Below are 14174 nucleotides of genomic sequence, written 5' to 3'. Positions count from 1 at the left end.
CAGCATTTACTGTGTACCATCAACCCATTCTTTGCCCACCTGGGCAATTTTGGCCAAGCTCACTGGCCTCCCTGTTCTTGCCTCTGGCTGAGAGTCAGCTCTTCACACAAATCCAGCGATCCTTGCTGGGGAACTCTCTTGAGCATGAGCCTGACCCCAGAACAAGCTGTCTGCTGCTGGGGTCTCAGGGGCGCTACACACCCAGAGTGACTCTGCTCCTGAACCACTGAGATCCCAGAGACTGGTACGCTCAGCCAACTCAATTGAAAGAATAAGGCAGGTTTTGAAGTCAGTGTGCGTTTTTAACAACTCCATTTGAAATTCAGGGGACCCAAAAAGGCAAATTCAAATTAAAGTGTCTATCTAGATCTCATTGTTATCTCGGCAGACAGGAAGCCTCCAGAAGCTGGCCTCTGCCAACAGGAGCCTGTGAATGGGCCTGATTGCCTGTCAGGGGGGGAAAGGGGGACAAGAGCAGTGCACTCCCTCCTCCACCCAGCTCTTTCTGCCCCTCCGGACCTGCTGAAACAGCCGCCTGTCACCCACTTTGTAGCTGAACTGCCCACACAGAGGGTCCGGAGGACCCTTCTTCCTCCTCCCTTGGTCAGGCTGCATAGGGTACAGGGTAGAGTAGGGAGGTAGTGTGTCACTCCACAGATTTCTTCACAAAGCTGAAAGTTCTGAGAAAGAACAAACCCGCATCGCATGGCAGCCTCTTCTCAGATGGTGCCCCTTTTAGCAGAAATATATTTAGGAGGGCCAGGGAAGAGAGCTGTGGCCAATGGGGGCTTTGTACCCAGGGTAACATTCAACTGGTTAGCAGGTTGTGGAGACAGGCTCCCTGGCTCAGGACCCCAACCTTGATTTCAGCTTCAGCACGAAGGGAGGGGACAGCTCTCAAGGCAACAGGTCTCAGCCCTTGGTAAACTGGGCATAGGCAAAGCTGTCCACCCCACGCAGTGCAGGCAGGGTCTGCCACCAGGTGGGTCACACAAGCCACACCCAGTGGTCTGTGGTTCCTCCAGCACTCCTTTCCCTGCTCGTCCAGCTCCCTGTGGAAGAGGGATTCTGCGTTCAATCTGGGTTCCACAATCCTGTGAGTGAGCAGAGAGTCACCCCCTCCCCAGTAACTCTCCTTATCTGCAAAATAAAGAAAAGAGACCAGATGAGGTCTCTGGGGTCCCCCAGGGTCTTCACAATCCTATAAATGCAGAGAGGATAGGAAGAAGGGTCCAGTTTCCAGGATACCTGGGTTAGCTGGCAAGGAGACCCTCTCCAGAGTGGAGCTCCATCAGTGCCATACAATCCATTGTGCCCCAGATGCTGCTGTCCTCTGCTCATCCCATCAGACCTAAAACTCATCCCTTCGCATCTCTGGGTGGCACTACCTGTTGGCCCTGTTCCTGACTGGCCACTCAGGGTGCCCTTTTAGACCTGCTGATGTTTGAAGGAGTTCTACTGTAACCTGGCAGAAGCAGGAAGGCCTGACTAGAATGTGTGAAGAGCCCAGGGTACAGGCACTGCTGTGAGACCTGCCATGCTGTGTGTGCTGGCTTGGCGGCTGGCTGGACAGTTCTACTCTGCAACCCCTGCCACTTCCACAGCAGCACCTGTAACAGCCGGTAGCTAAAGAAGATCTTGTGTCCCCTGGCTTTTGCTCTCTAGGCTGTTGGCTGTCCCACTGGGGATGAGCTCTAGGTTGAAATCTCTGTGTTCCTTACTGATCCCAGTATTCCTCAGTCAGCCCCTCACTCTGGTTTGTCCAGGAAGGTGGCTGTGAGGGCCAAACAACCGAGGCTAGAGAAGCATTTTCCATGCAGGGTACAGACAGGTGGGCTATAGTGCATGCATGGTCAGGAAGAAGGAGGATCATGATGGGAGCCATGGTAGCAGACAGGGAGAGGGTAGATTATGGTGGGAGCCATGGCAGCAGACAGGGAGAGGGTAGATCATGGTGGGAGCCATGGCAAGGTGGAGGAAAGGGGCTTGTTTGGTTGCCTGAGTCAGACGCAGGTCCCTTGAGCTGGCCCCTGGGGGTAGTGATCTCTTCTGAGTGCAGGATAATTTAGGGTCTCTAACAAGATGTCTCTTAGGTGCCCACAACCTGAGCCTACCCTCTGCCCACACCAGGAAGTTGGGATAGTTGTGTTGCCTCTTTCTCAGGCTCTCTGTTCTCTCCTGCCTTCCACAGCCTTTGTCTTCTTGTGCTATGGAGGATGATGGACAGGGTACTAGGGCCTTCCAGTTCATATCCACAGTATGGGCACCAGGTGGAGGCTGGGTGAGTGGCAGGTGTCTGGGGGCTGCACACAGGCTGAGACAGGAAGGAGAGGCTATGCATGGGCCTGACACATGCTGCTCTGGGACGGGGAGCTCTGCACTGGCTCCTGCTTCCTGAGCTGTCCCAAAGGACACGTGTCTATCATCATCTGGTTTCCCCAACTTTGTTCCTATCACTTGCCCCATAGTCTGACCTTCAGCACCCAAACTCTTTCCACTGACAACAAAGAGCTGAGGGCAGTGCAGTAACTTAGTTCCTACAGGCTGGCACAGACACACCATCCCTAGGTATGCAATAGCAGGACCAATCCACAGAGGGCTCCATGTGAAGGTGATGCTGTCTCTCAGAGCAGGAGCTTCTCCCGGCTCTGCCTAGATCGAGTCCTCCCTGGCCTGTTGCACTCTTCACCCACCGGACTAGGAACACCTCACAGGCTGAGGCTCCTTTGGGGCACTGGCGGGTGACTTAGGGCCAAGACAGCAAGACTGTGAGAGGTTCCTCTGTGAGCAACCACCCCTCCCCGGGAACCTGGAGTATCATGCCTGACCCGTGTGAGATGGATGCAGGGAGCAGGCAGGCAGGCAAATTTGCTCTGTGTGTTTACAAGGTCGCTTTGAAAAGCGGAGGCAGGGCAACTATGAAGGTCACGTCTACACTACAGTGGAAATGCGAAAGCTTCATCAGGGAGCGATAAACCCTGAGCAAATCTCAGCCCATGCCCACATACCCCAGCTGGATGCAGGCCCTTGCCTAGCCAGTCAAACCTCTTTAGCAGGAGCCATGGCCACAGATGCCCAGCCTGATCTCATCAGAAGCAGTGAGCACAGGGTTGCTAAGAATGGTAGTCAGTTAAGAAAATTGGACCCATAGGGAAAGGCACTGAGGGGCTACACCACACTGAACCTATAAACAGGAGCATGCATGCTCTGCTCTAATGTCTTGGAGAACAGCCACTGTTGAGCAGAATCATGGGAAGTGTAGTATAAAGGAGGGTCTGGGGTTCAGCTTCTGGCCCAGTTATTGTCTGGCACACAATACCTAGCAAGTGTTTGCTACCCAGTGTTTACCACTGATGGTTGGAGAGCAGGCAGGGCCTGCACATATAGGATCTCAACAGCTGGCCCTTCCTACTTCCGGCTCAGGATCACCCCTAGGGCCTTCAAGGGTACAGAGCCACCCCCATGTGGTTCTCAAGAGGTACAAGGAAGTGGTTCTTCCACACAGTCCAGCCTGTGTTATAGTCTGAATATGAAATTCTCCCTATAAACCTATTTGTTTGAACATCTGGTCCTTAGCTGGTGGCACTATCTTGGGAGGTCGTGGAACATGGAGTGGTTTAGACTACTACCACTGAGTCACCCCAACCCCTCACTGGGAGATTTCTAGGCAGGTGCTCTACCACTGAGCCACACCCCAACCCCTCACTGGGGGATTACAGGCAGGTGCTGAGCCACACCCCAGCCCCTCACTGGAGGATTCTAGGCAGGGGCTCTACCACTGAGCCACACCCCAGCCCCTCACTGGGGGATTCTAGGCAGGTGTTCCACAACTAAGCCACACCTTGAGGCTATACCTGATTCCACTTCCAGCCTGGGCTCTCTGCTTCCCTGATCCACAAAGATGTGGGGAGAAGCCATCTCACACTCTTGCTGCTGTGGATGGAGCCACCCCAGCACCATGTCTTCTCTACCATGATGAGTTGTATCACTTGAAGTTGTGAGTCCAAGTACATCCTTCCTGCCTTAGGCTGTTCCCCTTAGGTGTTCTGTCACAGCAACGAGAAAGTAACTAACCCAGCTTGTGTACACTTTGTTAAGGAAGCTTTGGGGCTGTCAGGGACCACTGGGTGCTGGTAGCTCCTGGGCACCAGAGGAAGAGCAGTAGGAGAGTCCAGGAACCCACTCCTCAAACATGACATGGAGTATACAGCATACAGCTTTGAAGTGCACATTCAAGTGCTGGGACTCCCACTGGAACCCAGGCCATCTCTATCACTTTATGACCCTGCTCTTCTGATTTCTGAGAAGCAGGTTCCATGTGGAAAGCCCTAGTGGACCAGACAGAGGCTGTGTGTGTGTGTATGTGCCTGAGAGTGTACAAGGAAGCAAAACAAGAGATGATGCTATCCCAGGGCCATTTTTGTTTTCCAGGGAGGCATTGTCTCAGTTACACATCTGGTGGACATTGGTGTGCAGATGTGGAATGGGAAGTGCTCCTGATGGAGGGGTAGTGGAGGTCAGAGGCTAGCAAACTATGAACTCTGTGTCAACTTGAACTTTGGTGACTTCGACATTACTGAACTGTCAAGAAAGCATTTAAAGTTTTATGTTTTTGTTTTTGTCATGGAGCCTATTCATAATGAATCAAAACTGGGCACTGAAGACGTCCTTCAGTAGACAAATGGACACAACACTTCTGGTACATACAAATACCTGCAATGGAAAGAAATGAGCATGCCAGGTGTGGTAACCCACAGGAGGAGAGAAGATGACAAACTTGAGGCTATCCTGAGCTACACAGTGACATTCTATCTCAAAAAAATCTCAAGGCTGGATGTCGAGCTCAGTGGTAGAGCACCTACCTAGAACCCCCAGTGAAGGGCTGGAAGACGAGGTTCAGAGGGGGCATTTGGTTTAACGTGAACAAAGCCCTAGGTTGCATCTCTAGTTCTGCAAAAACCAAAACAAATGAGCAGTCAAGCCCAGGAGAGACCCAGAGGAACCTCAAGAGAATGCTGCTAAGTGAAAGGGTCCAGTGCACAAAAGTGCACAGAGAGTCCCACCTTTGGGACATCCCAGGAATGGCAGCATGATGGGCGGGAGATCTGTAGGAGCTGGGGGATGACAGATACTCAGAGGACTTGACAGGGAGCTATCCTGTGGGACACAGTTGCAGCACACAGTTTAGGGCACTGCACGAGCCCAGACTATTCCATCAACAGAGTTCACCACTCTCAGCACTGGACGGGATGGCTTTAGGAACTGTAACTGCTAGGCCACACCTGAACAAGGCTGGCCAGCAGTATAAAAAAACGTGGACTAGGCAAGGACCTAGGAGAACCTTATTTTACCCTTGACTTCTCTATGAACCTGATGTTATTCTACAAAAAAATGTATTCGTTTTCACAAGAATACTTGGTGCGCCGTAGAAACTCCATGAAATTCAGAGCTTGGTGCCATAAATACAGTCTTACTGAAACACGGGCACACCGTTGTTATGCCTGTCCACAGCAGCAGAGCAGAGCTCCTAGAAATTGGGTTGTGATGTCTTTTCCAGAGGAGAACTAAGTATTGGCTGCAGGCTGTGTACTGGGCTTTGCCAGATACCTGATCCCTTCCTCTAAGAGGTTTATTTAGGAAACAAAAGGAAAGAGACCCCAAGCTCTCTGACTAACCCAACCCTGGCATGGCCACCCTGTGGATGAAGGAACTGACCCAGGCTCTTCTGGTGTCCCATCCAGCATGGCTCACACTCCCGGGCTGAAGAGCTCTGGGTACAGGACTAGGTGACACTTGCCTCCTCCCATCCGCACACCTGCAGTTTCTGGCAGCTCTGCACTATAAGGTGCAGGTGTGCAGAAGCTGGCTGCCTCCTCACCTGCTCTTTCCGTTCTGCGCGTGGGCTCTGCCCGCTTCCGCAAGAGCACGGCAGGCGGAATCCCAGTAATACAGGTGGTGCTATGCCTGAGCCGAGGCTGGGCACATGGCTGAGGAAGTGCCCACCTCAGGATAGCAGGCTGCAGGGGGATGGTCAGGAGCAGCTCTGGGAGGCAGTGGTTTGGGCAGCTTCTATCAGAGCAAATGTCACACTGTGTCCCAGGCACAAAGCCCCTGTAAGGGGTCACACCACAAGTCAAGCCAGTCTCCCATTCGTGGTGCAGAGCCCACAACACACATTCCAAAGTAAGTGTTGTGGCCCAGTGCCATGAACCAGCATTGCTGGGGAGCAACAGGAAGCTCGGTGAGGTCCAGCCACTGGCCTGGAGGCCTGCTGCTGGCGCAGGAAGACAACCGCAGCTGGTCTCCTGCCCCCTGAGCCCTGACCACGGTGTGACCTCTGGCTTTCTCTGATTGGGAAAATGTGCCAATGAAAGGAAAGACTCCATGATGGCACTTGTATGGTGGATACTGCCTCCAATCCTAGAAGTCCGGACAGAGGCAGGAGGACCTCTGGTTAAAGCCTGCCTGGGCTACAGTGAGACCTTATATTAAGAAAAACCAAAACAAAACAAATGAGAAGAGGCTGGAGTAAAATCGCTTGCCGTGTAGGCATAAGGACCTTGGTTCAATCCCCAGCACCCGTGTAAAGAGCTGGGCCCATGTGGATGAAGGCGTGGACTACACTTTATACATGCATGCACTCTCACTCATCACCAATAAGCCCCTTACGTGTGCAATCCTGTCCCCAGACCAGGAACTTGTGCTAGATGGCTAAGACACCATGATCCCAGAATCCAGGTCTGCCTCTGGCTGGCCCTGGGTTATAGTGGACTGTGGAGAGGTCACAGGCATGGGGGATGGGGATCCAAGGTCAGGGCCACCTGCATCTCATGGGGTGTGCAGACAAGTCTATTCGCCGCTGTCCAGCTTCTCATTTTACTGTTTCACTTCTGTGACATAGTTTTTCCTTCTGGGCAGAGGGTCCTGGTGCAGCACAGGGAACGAGATCACACCAGGACAACTGGGGACATTTGGTAGGCTGCTGCCTCCAGGTTCAGGAAACTGGAGACTCTGGGGTCTAACTCCTCTCTGGAGAGGAGGAGTGGGCAAGATGCCAGGCTCCCACTGTGTGCTGGAACTAAGCTCTTGCTCCCCTCCCCCTCCCACAGCAGCCTTGGGAGGCAGCTCGGCCACCCACACACAGCAGAGGCTGGGTCCAGGCTGAGAAGGGAAGTGGAGCCATGTGGGACTGTGAGCCAACTCTCAATTATCCCAGCACACATTTGCAGAACCTGCTTGGTTGGAAGCAGGCCCCAGCTATTTCTAACTCTGCTTTAGACCCCTCCTGCCTGGAAGTTGTTTAGGGGGGAAAAAAAGAGCGGAAGTTACCATGAGCTTGCCTGAGCCTGATTTGGTCATGCCCTGGGCACAGGGGTCAGCCTGCCTTTTGCCTGGTCCCTATCCATTTTTCCTCTTCTCTCACCCACCCCCAATAGATCTTGTGAGCACCCTCTCTGCTAGCCAGGCATTGGCTGGCAGATAAGGGTTATGCAGTTGCTTCAACTGATAGTGTTGCAGAGGGTATATAATGGCCAAAGATTGCATGGGATGGGCCAACCCAGCTCTAGAGTCTTGGTGAGATTCCTGCTGGAGGGCTCCACAGGACCAGTGCAGTCCTTCTGGTACTGCATTGAACAGGGGAATTTCTCGAGGCTGTGTGGGCCCATGGCCCAAAGGAGCCCCCATCCTAGGAAGAGCCCTTGTACCATGGAGAACATGGAAGCTGCAGACACAGGTGAACCAGTGACCCAGAGATGCTTTAAGGCAGCTGTTGCCCACCGCCTGCCTTCATGTTCACTGCTAGGGGAGACAGGTGGGTGGGACATGACAGCCTGGGTCTGGGATCTTGCCTCCTCCTCTTTGAGATCTGCCTGCCTGGCTTGCCCACTGTGGACAATGCTGGACAACTGCTTTAAGGCCCTGCCAGGGACAGTAGCAGCAAAGACCCTGGTGTTATCACAGGCTGCACACAGGAGGGCAGGTCACCTAACAGGGTCCTCTGGGTGTCCCATACCTTCACAGGGTCCCATAGGGCTAGCAGAACCTGTGATTATCTGCACTAGACAGGTGAGGAAGCAGATGCGGAGACAGGCAGCTGGCCAGCACCAGGGCACACTGCAGTGCTCTGAAGACCAGGGTGTGTCCAGCATGGGGTTCCTGCCCTCTCTTCCACAGCTGAATAGATAAAGTCAGGCCACACAGACAGAGCTCTCCAGGCTGAGCAAGGCCAGGTATGGTGGAAGGGGTGGGGGTGGGGCAGAGGGGCAGGCTCAGGCCATGCCATGCTTGCTGCAGCAAGCCAAGGTGGCTAAGGAGAAAGCCAGAGCCAGAGCCCAGTAGCCAGCAAGAAACATTTCCTAGTCTCTAACTGAGCTGCCCAGAAGACTCACTGCCCTTGGCACAGAGGGTAGGCCACAAGAAACTGAGCGGGATACATGGGGGACTCCAGTCCCGTCAGTAAAGTACTCGCCTTATAAGCACCAGGACCCCAATCCAAGCCCTAGAGCCCATGAGGAAAAGCTGGACATGGTGGCCCCCTTGTCATCCTAGGCCAGGAGGAGCAAAAAGGTGGAGCCCTGGTCCTGCTGGTTCGCAAGTCTAGGCTGCCTAGCAAGTTCCAGGCCAGTGAGAGACTTTCTAAAAGATGGGTGGTTCTTACAGAGAGCAGTAGAGGTTTCCTGTCTCCACCCTACACACACAGGTATGCACACATGCTCATGAACCTGTACACGTATTGTATTCTTACAAAGAAAAATGGTACAAGGAAGGGCTGCCAGAGAGACACGATGCAATTGTGTTCTCTTTCCATTATAAGCTACCACCCAGCCCTCTGCTAAGGTCACAAGACATATAGCCCCTTCACCACATAACAAGTTCTTCACCTGTTTGGCCACCACATGATGGTCACCTGACAGGTAACCACAGCAACACACCAACATATATCTAGCCACTACATAGCACAGCTCCCACCAAGCCATTCCACTGTCTCAGAATGTGCATACGTTCTACTACCTGTCAAATGCCAGGTGCTGAGGAGACCCTACTGTGGCTAGGTTGGCCTCCTTGATGTTGAGGTGGTTTTGAACCCTAGGTGTAGCCAAGAACTCAGGAGAGGCTTCTCTACAGGCTCAAGCCACACTCAGCAGAACACATGGGCCCCCCTTCTCTCTTCCGCCACAGTGAAGGAGTTGCCTGGAGTGGAGGAAGGCTGGCCTGCTTCTGAGCCCCAAGTTGAGTGCAGTTGCCTGTCTGGCTGTGTTGGTGTCACTGAGTACTCCTTGGGTACTGATGTCTGGAGAATGAATAGAGATTGTTTGTGTGTGTGTGTGTGTGTGTGTGTGTGTGTGTGTGTGTGTGTGTGAGAGAGAGAGAGAGAGAGAGAGAGAGAGAGAGAGAGAGAGAGAGAGAGAATGAGTCTGACTGGCTGACCAGGCAACCCCAAGGGCAAGGTAAATGAGACAGAGGTGGGAAGACAAGTGAGGAACCGTGAGAGTGTGAAGACAGTGCACCAGGGACAGTAGTGGCCACACTCACACTCATTCCTTTGTGTGCTAGGGAAGCCACGCACAAAAGTCAAGGCTAACAGCAGGACCAGAGGCATGGCAAGTCCCATACACGGGTAGGAGGCTACCACAAGTGGGCTTGTGACAGAAAGAAGGTGGGCAGGATACCTAGACCTGAGTAGACTGGAATTATCTGGATGGGACAGGCCGATGGGGCAAATCAGTACCGTGATGACTGTGTCTGCCTTTTGGGCAGGAGCAGAAGTGACTTACGCTGCTTGGAGACAGGTTCTCACAGTACAGCCTTGACTGGCCTGGCTGAGAACTGGTTATGCACACCATGCTTTTGACAGCCTCTAAAAACAGAATACAGTAGGACCTTGGGGTGCATGCTGAGGCAGGAGGATTGCAAGTCTAAGGCCAACCTGAGCTGCAGACCAAGTTCAAGGCTAACAAGTGCAACTCGGTAAGTCCGTCTTTAAATAGCAAGTAAAAAGGGAACCTGGAGACGTAGTTCGGTTTCAGAGTGCCTGCCTAGGCCTCCAGAGAGGCTGGGAGTGTGTCTCAGTGTCAGAGTGCCTGCTTAGGCCTCCAGAGAGGCGGGGAGTGTGACTTGGTGTCAGAGTGCCTGCCTAGGCCTCCAGAGAGGCTGGGAGCGTGGCTCAGAGGCAGAGTGCCTGCATACCTAGTATGCAGGAGGCCCTAGGTTCCATTCCCATACCACCAAAGAACGAAACAAAATAAAAAGCCTAGAATACTTTGGAATGCAAATTAGAGCTTGTCTACAAACACCGATGTAAGTGATGTGTTCATCATGACAGCTGCTCAGAGCATCTTCATTTACCAATCTTTTTTTTAAAAAAAAAAAAAACATGGAATCCCTACACTGTATTAAATTAAATACCCATCAGTGATCCTGAGCTATTCAAAGGTACACAAAAGCGAAGAAATACATTTCTGATAGCTTACTGACTTAGAGACTTTGGGCGTTCAAATATTTATTTACTTAGTTAAAGGTTTAAGAGTGCTAAGAAGTGTAAAAATGGATGGATGTAATCTGAGAAATTCAGAAAGTCTCCGAGACACACCACCAAGTTGCATGGAGCAGTAGGTGCTGTCTCTGGTGTGCCTCTGACCACCACAACGGGCAGCGTCCCCTCCAAGGGGCAGACAGACAGATGGGTGGGAATAAGGAGAAACAACAAACAGGAACTATGTTTCTATGCAAGTCTGCTTTAAAAATGTAGGTCACATTGGGCATAGATTTTAGGTGAAAATGGAAGCTGGTTTCTGTTTCTGCAGAGCACGGAGAGTCTGGCTACAGACTGTAGGAGGCCCAGCCACATGTGATACAGAATGGAGCTGGCCACACCCACAGCTACTGACCAGCCTCTTCCCCTCACAGTCGCACATAACACTGGGATCACAGACCACAGCAGGGCCATATGCCATGCTGGTACCATAACACCATCCCAGGGACAGGAAGTAAGGGTGCTTGCCAGTGATGAGCAAGCCCATGTAGCCCCAGATTGGCAGCTACACCATTCCACTCTCGGCATTGACCAACTTCACTTCTGCTGGACCTGCTTGCTCTGAGAACTTGTGCCCATGGTCTGGCCAGGCCATGTCCCAGGCACCTTCTCTCTGGGGTATGTTGTTTTTGTTTCAATGAAGAGGGATCCCTCCTCAGGTGCTCACTCTGTACACGAGACTACAACAAGTACATGCTTCCTGAAGACCACGGCCCCTTTCCCGCCTTACAGGGCTTACCCAGAAACCTATGGGATCAACTCTGGTACCTTTGGCCTGACCACCAAGTAGCTGGCACACACAGCTTGTCCTTTCCCTTACATGGGCTGTGCCACACACTGACCTTTGGCAGAAGTCTGGCAGCAAGATGCCTGCCATGCTCCTCACCATCTTTTGGGCACCTACTGCCTCTGGACAAGGTTGAAGTGCCCCAAGCTGTATGGCGGAGCTTGGTAGAGACTCAGAGTACGAATTAAAGAAAGCCAAGTAGACGTGACCCCAGGTCAGTGCCCCTCAAGAGAGGGGAGAAAGGGCCCAGCATTTCCCCTCCTGCCATGGAAGACTATGCCTTGAGGACATGGCACTGCATGAACCAGCATGGCGACACATAGGTAGTGCTCCCTACCTTGAAGATGAGGCAGTCGGACTGGTGCTCGGCATACTGGGAGGTGAGGCGGTATTGGCTCTCAGTGGTCACGTCGATCTGGTAGCCAGTCAGGGTGTAGCAAACCTTGCGGAACTCCTGGATCTTGGTCTGGAAAACCTCCTTGAGCCGCTGGTTCTTCAGCTCAGCACTTTCCACTTGCTTCCGCAGCTCTGCAGGGAGAGTGGTGTGAGTGTCACTGGGCACAGGTGTGACAGGGAGGATAGCTAGGGAAGGGGCAAGGATAAAGCATGGCCCAATTTGAGCCCCTGCTGCCTGAGGCTGGTGCCCATCCATGGGCTCTGAGAAATCAGGAGAAAAAGGACAAGGATCCAGAGAAGCAGTGTGACCTTCTGGTGGCAGTCACGATAAAGTCACTATTTCAACAACAGTACTTTAAAAAAAAAATAACCCAAAGCACAGTACTCTGAAAGACAGATGCTCTGACCAGATACGCTGCTGGCAGAGTGACAACGCCCAGCAGGACATTATCCTGGTCACTGTTAGAAAGCTCTGTGGAACAATTGGTCGTGCTTTGGTGGTGACTGGTCCCAGAAGGCTAACGGTTTCCAGAGCCTGCTGGAGAAGAACACACTGGAGGATCATGTCTGCAGTGAGGGTCAGAGTCCCCAACCACTCTGGGCAAATGGATGGTCATCTGCAGCCTGAGCTCCTGTCCTGGGGTTGGTCACTTGCCCTGCATGAGCTAGTACAACAGAGGAAGATAGACACAAGTCCACATGCTGGCCATCTGAGACCAAATGGACCCTCCCTGTCCCTCAGCAAGGCCTGGTTGGGTTCCATAAAACCGTGCCTAGAGCCTGCTCCTCAACTTCCCAAGTGTCTCTGGGAGTATCGCTCAGGGTAGAGCCCTACCTCCCCATTGCTCGCCACGGTTTACTGGTGCTCAGGGAGAAGCCAGCTGTGCAAAGCCACCAGGAGCACACACAATTACCATGAATCTCTCACCCAAGGTGCCTGCTGAGTAATTAAGCCCTGATTTATGCCCCAGTTAATTACCGAGCCTGGCTCCACTCACACACACAGGGATTGTCTGGAGCTGGGTGCTTCCTGGAAGTCCTGCATGAAGCTCACAAGGGGAACCCCACAGGCCTGGGCGGTCAGGCTCAGGAAGTGGGTGTGCGATGGGCTCCCTTCAGTGTGATGAGCGGCTGGGGTTAGTTAACATCAGCTATGATATGTGTTCAAGGGACACAGGGAAAACTGGGCTCCTCTGAGGACAGTAATCCTGAGCAGTGTATGGGGAAAGGGAACCCTAAGTCAAGAAGAACTCAGGGCCCAAGAGACTCACTCTATGGCCCAGGTCCAGAGCAGGACCCTCATGGGCCCACCGTGGAAGAGCAGGATGGGAAAGATCTTGAGGTGGGGCATCTTAGCTCAGGCCTGAGGCAGGAGGGAGAATAAACTGTGCCCTGCACACCACAGACCCAGAGGGTGGTTAGTTCACAGAGATGGGAGGGCCTTCCAGAGATCAGTGGAGGTGGGGAGCCTGAGTCCCATGAGAGAGATGTGGGAACCAGAAGCTCTGAGCAACCCCAAGGAAAATGGAGACCAGGGAGGCTGAGTCCCCATTTGGCTCTGCCACCTCTCTGTCTCCCCTGCCACCTCTCTGTCTCCCCGCCATCTCCCAGGAGATGTGGCTGTCCCCAGATACAGTTTTGAGGATTTAGCCAGATGATCTTTGGAGGCCAGCCTAAGCCAAACGCATAAACTCAGAAGCCACATCACCCACTGTGATACGGTGGCACGTTGTCATTTTCTGTCGACTGAAGCAGTCCCTCTGGGAGGGAGGCCCCGTAAGACTCGGTGAGTACTCAGTAAGCAGGGCTCAGGAAGCAATCAAACTTAGGAAGCTCAGAAAGTCTCTGCCTCCATCCCCCAGGGTTCTAGTAACTACTGCTCCGGAGAGGAGACCTCCTGCAAGCTGCCCTGGGAGCTCAGGAACACAGCTGGGTGAGCTGTTCCCAATGCTGGGGTGGGTTTTTCAGTGCTGCAGCTCCCCCGAGTCACTGCACTTCACACGGGAACTGCTCGTGCTCCTGTTCGTAACCCCAATACACTCACTGCTCATCAGCCTCGCCTTGGGCGGACTGTTCTGCTGGTGGTGTCCACAGGAAAAGTCACACCTCCAGATGAACATGCCACTGGGCCATGCGGCCGATGGGCACCAGCAGGGCTGTCACTATCCTTCCTGTCCCTCATACTCTAGAATGCAACAACCCATCCACAGTCCGGGTGCGGGAAGCACACTCTGAGAAAAGCATGCTGTTACCCGGGGCTGTGAGGAAAAATGGCTTGATAGACCCAGCCGGTAGGCAGAAGCTCACTTGTGGGGCTGTCGCCTGGCTGCTGGCCCTGCCCTGTGGCTCTTTCATCCATCACCCAGCAGAGAGGCCTTGGCAGACACTGTTCTCCACAGTGAGGGCCCCTTCAACAGGACACAGACCCCAAGCCTTGATTAATCGAGTGATCAGACT

The 14174-nt window shown here is 53.0% G+C and overlaps 1 protein-coding gene across 6 annotated transcripts in view; it reads right to left on the bottom strand.

Annotated features, from left to right (window-relative positions):
• The window catches only part of Mad1l1 (mitotic arrest deficient 1 like 1), a 322152-nt gene that overhangs the window by 48498 nt on the left and 259480 nt on the right, over positions 1 to 14174 (bottom strand). For all 6 annotated transcript variants that reach the window (XM_075974631.1, XM_075974638.1, XM_075974645.1 and 3 more), the window contains one exon: positions 11659 to 11849. In XM_075974631.1, the coding sequence (XP_075830746.1) occupies positions 11659 to 11849 (191 nt within the window). The remainder of the gene's footprint in view (positions 1 to 11658; positions 11850 to 14174) is intronic.

The sequence above is a fragment of the Microtus pennsylvanicus genome, chromosome 1, assembly GCF_037038515.1.
Source record: "Microtus pennsylvanicus isolate mMicPen1 chromosome 1, mMicPen1.hap1, whole genome shotgun sequence".
NCBI classification, from domain to species: Eukaryota; Metazoa; Chordata; class Mammalia; order Rodentia; family Cricetidae; genus Microtus; species Microtus pennsylvanicus.
The sequence above is the reverse complement of the archived record's forward strand: the minus strand, read 5'-3'. Positions and strand labels throughout refer to the sequence as shown.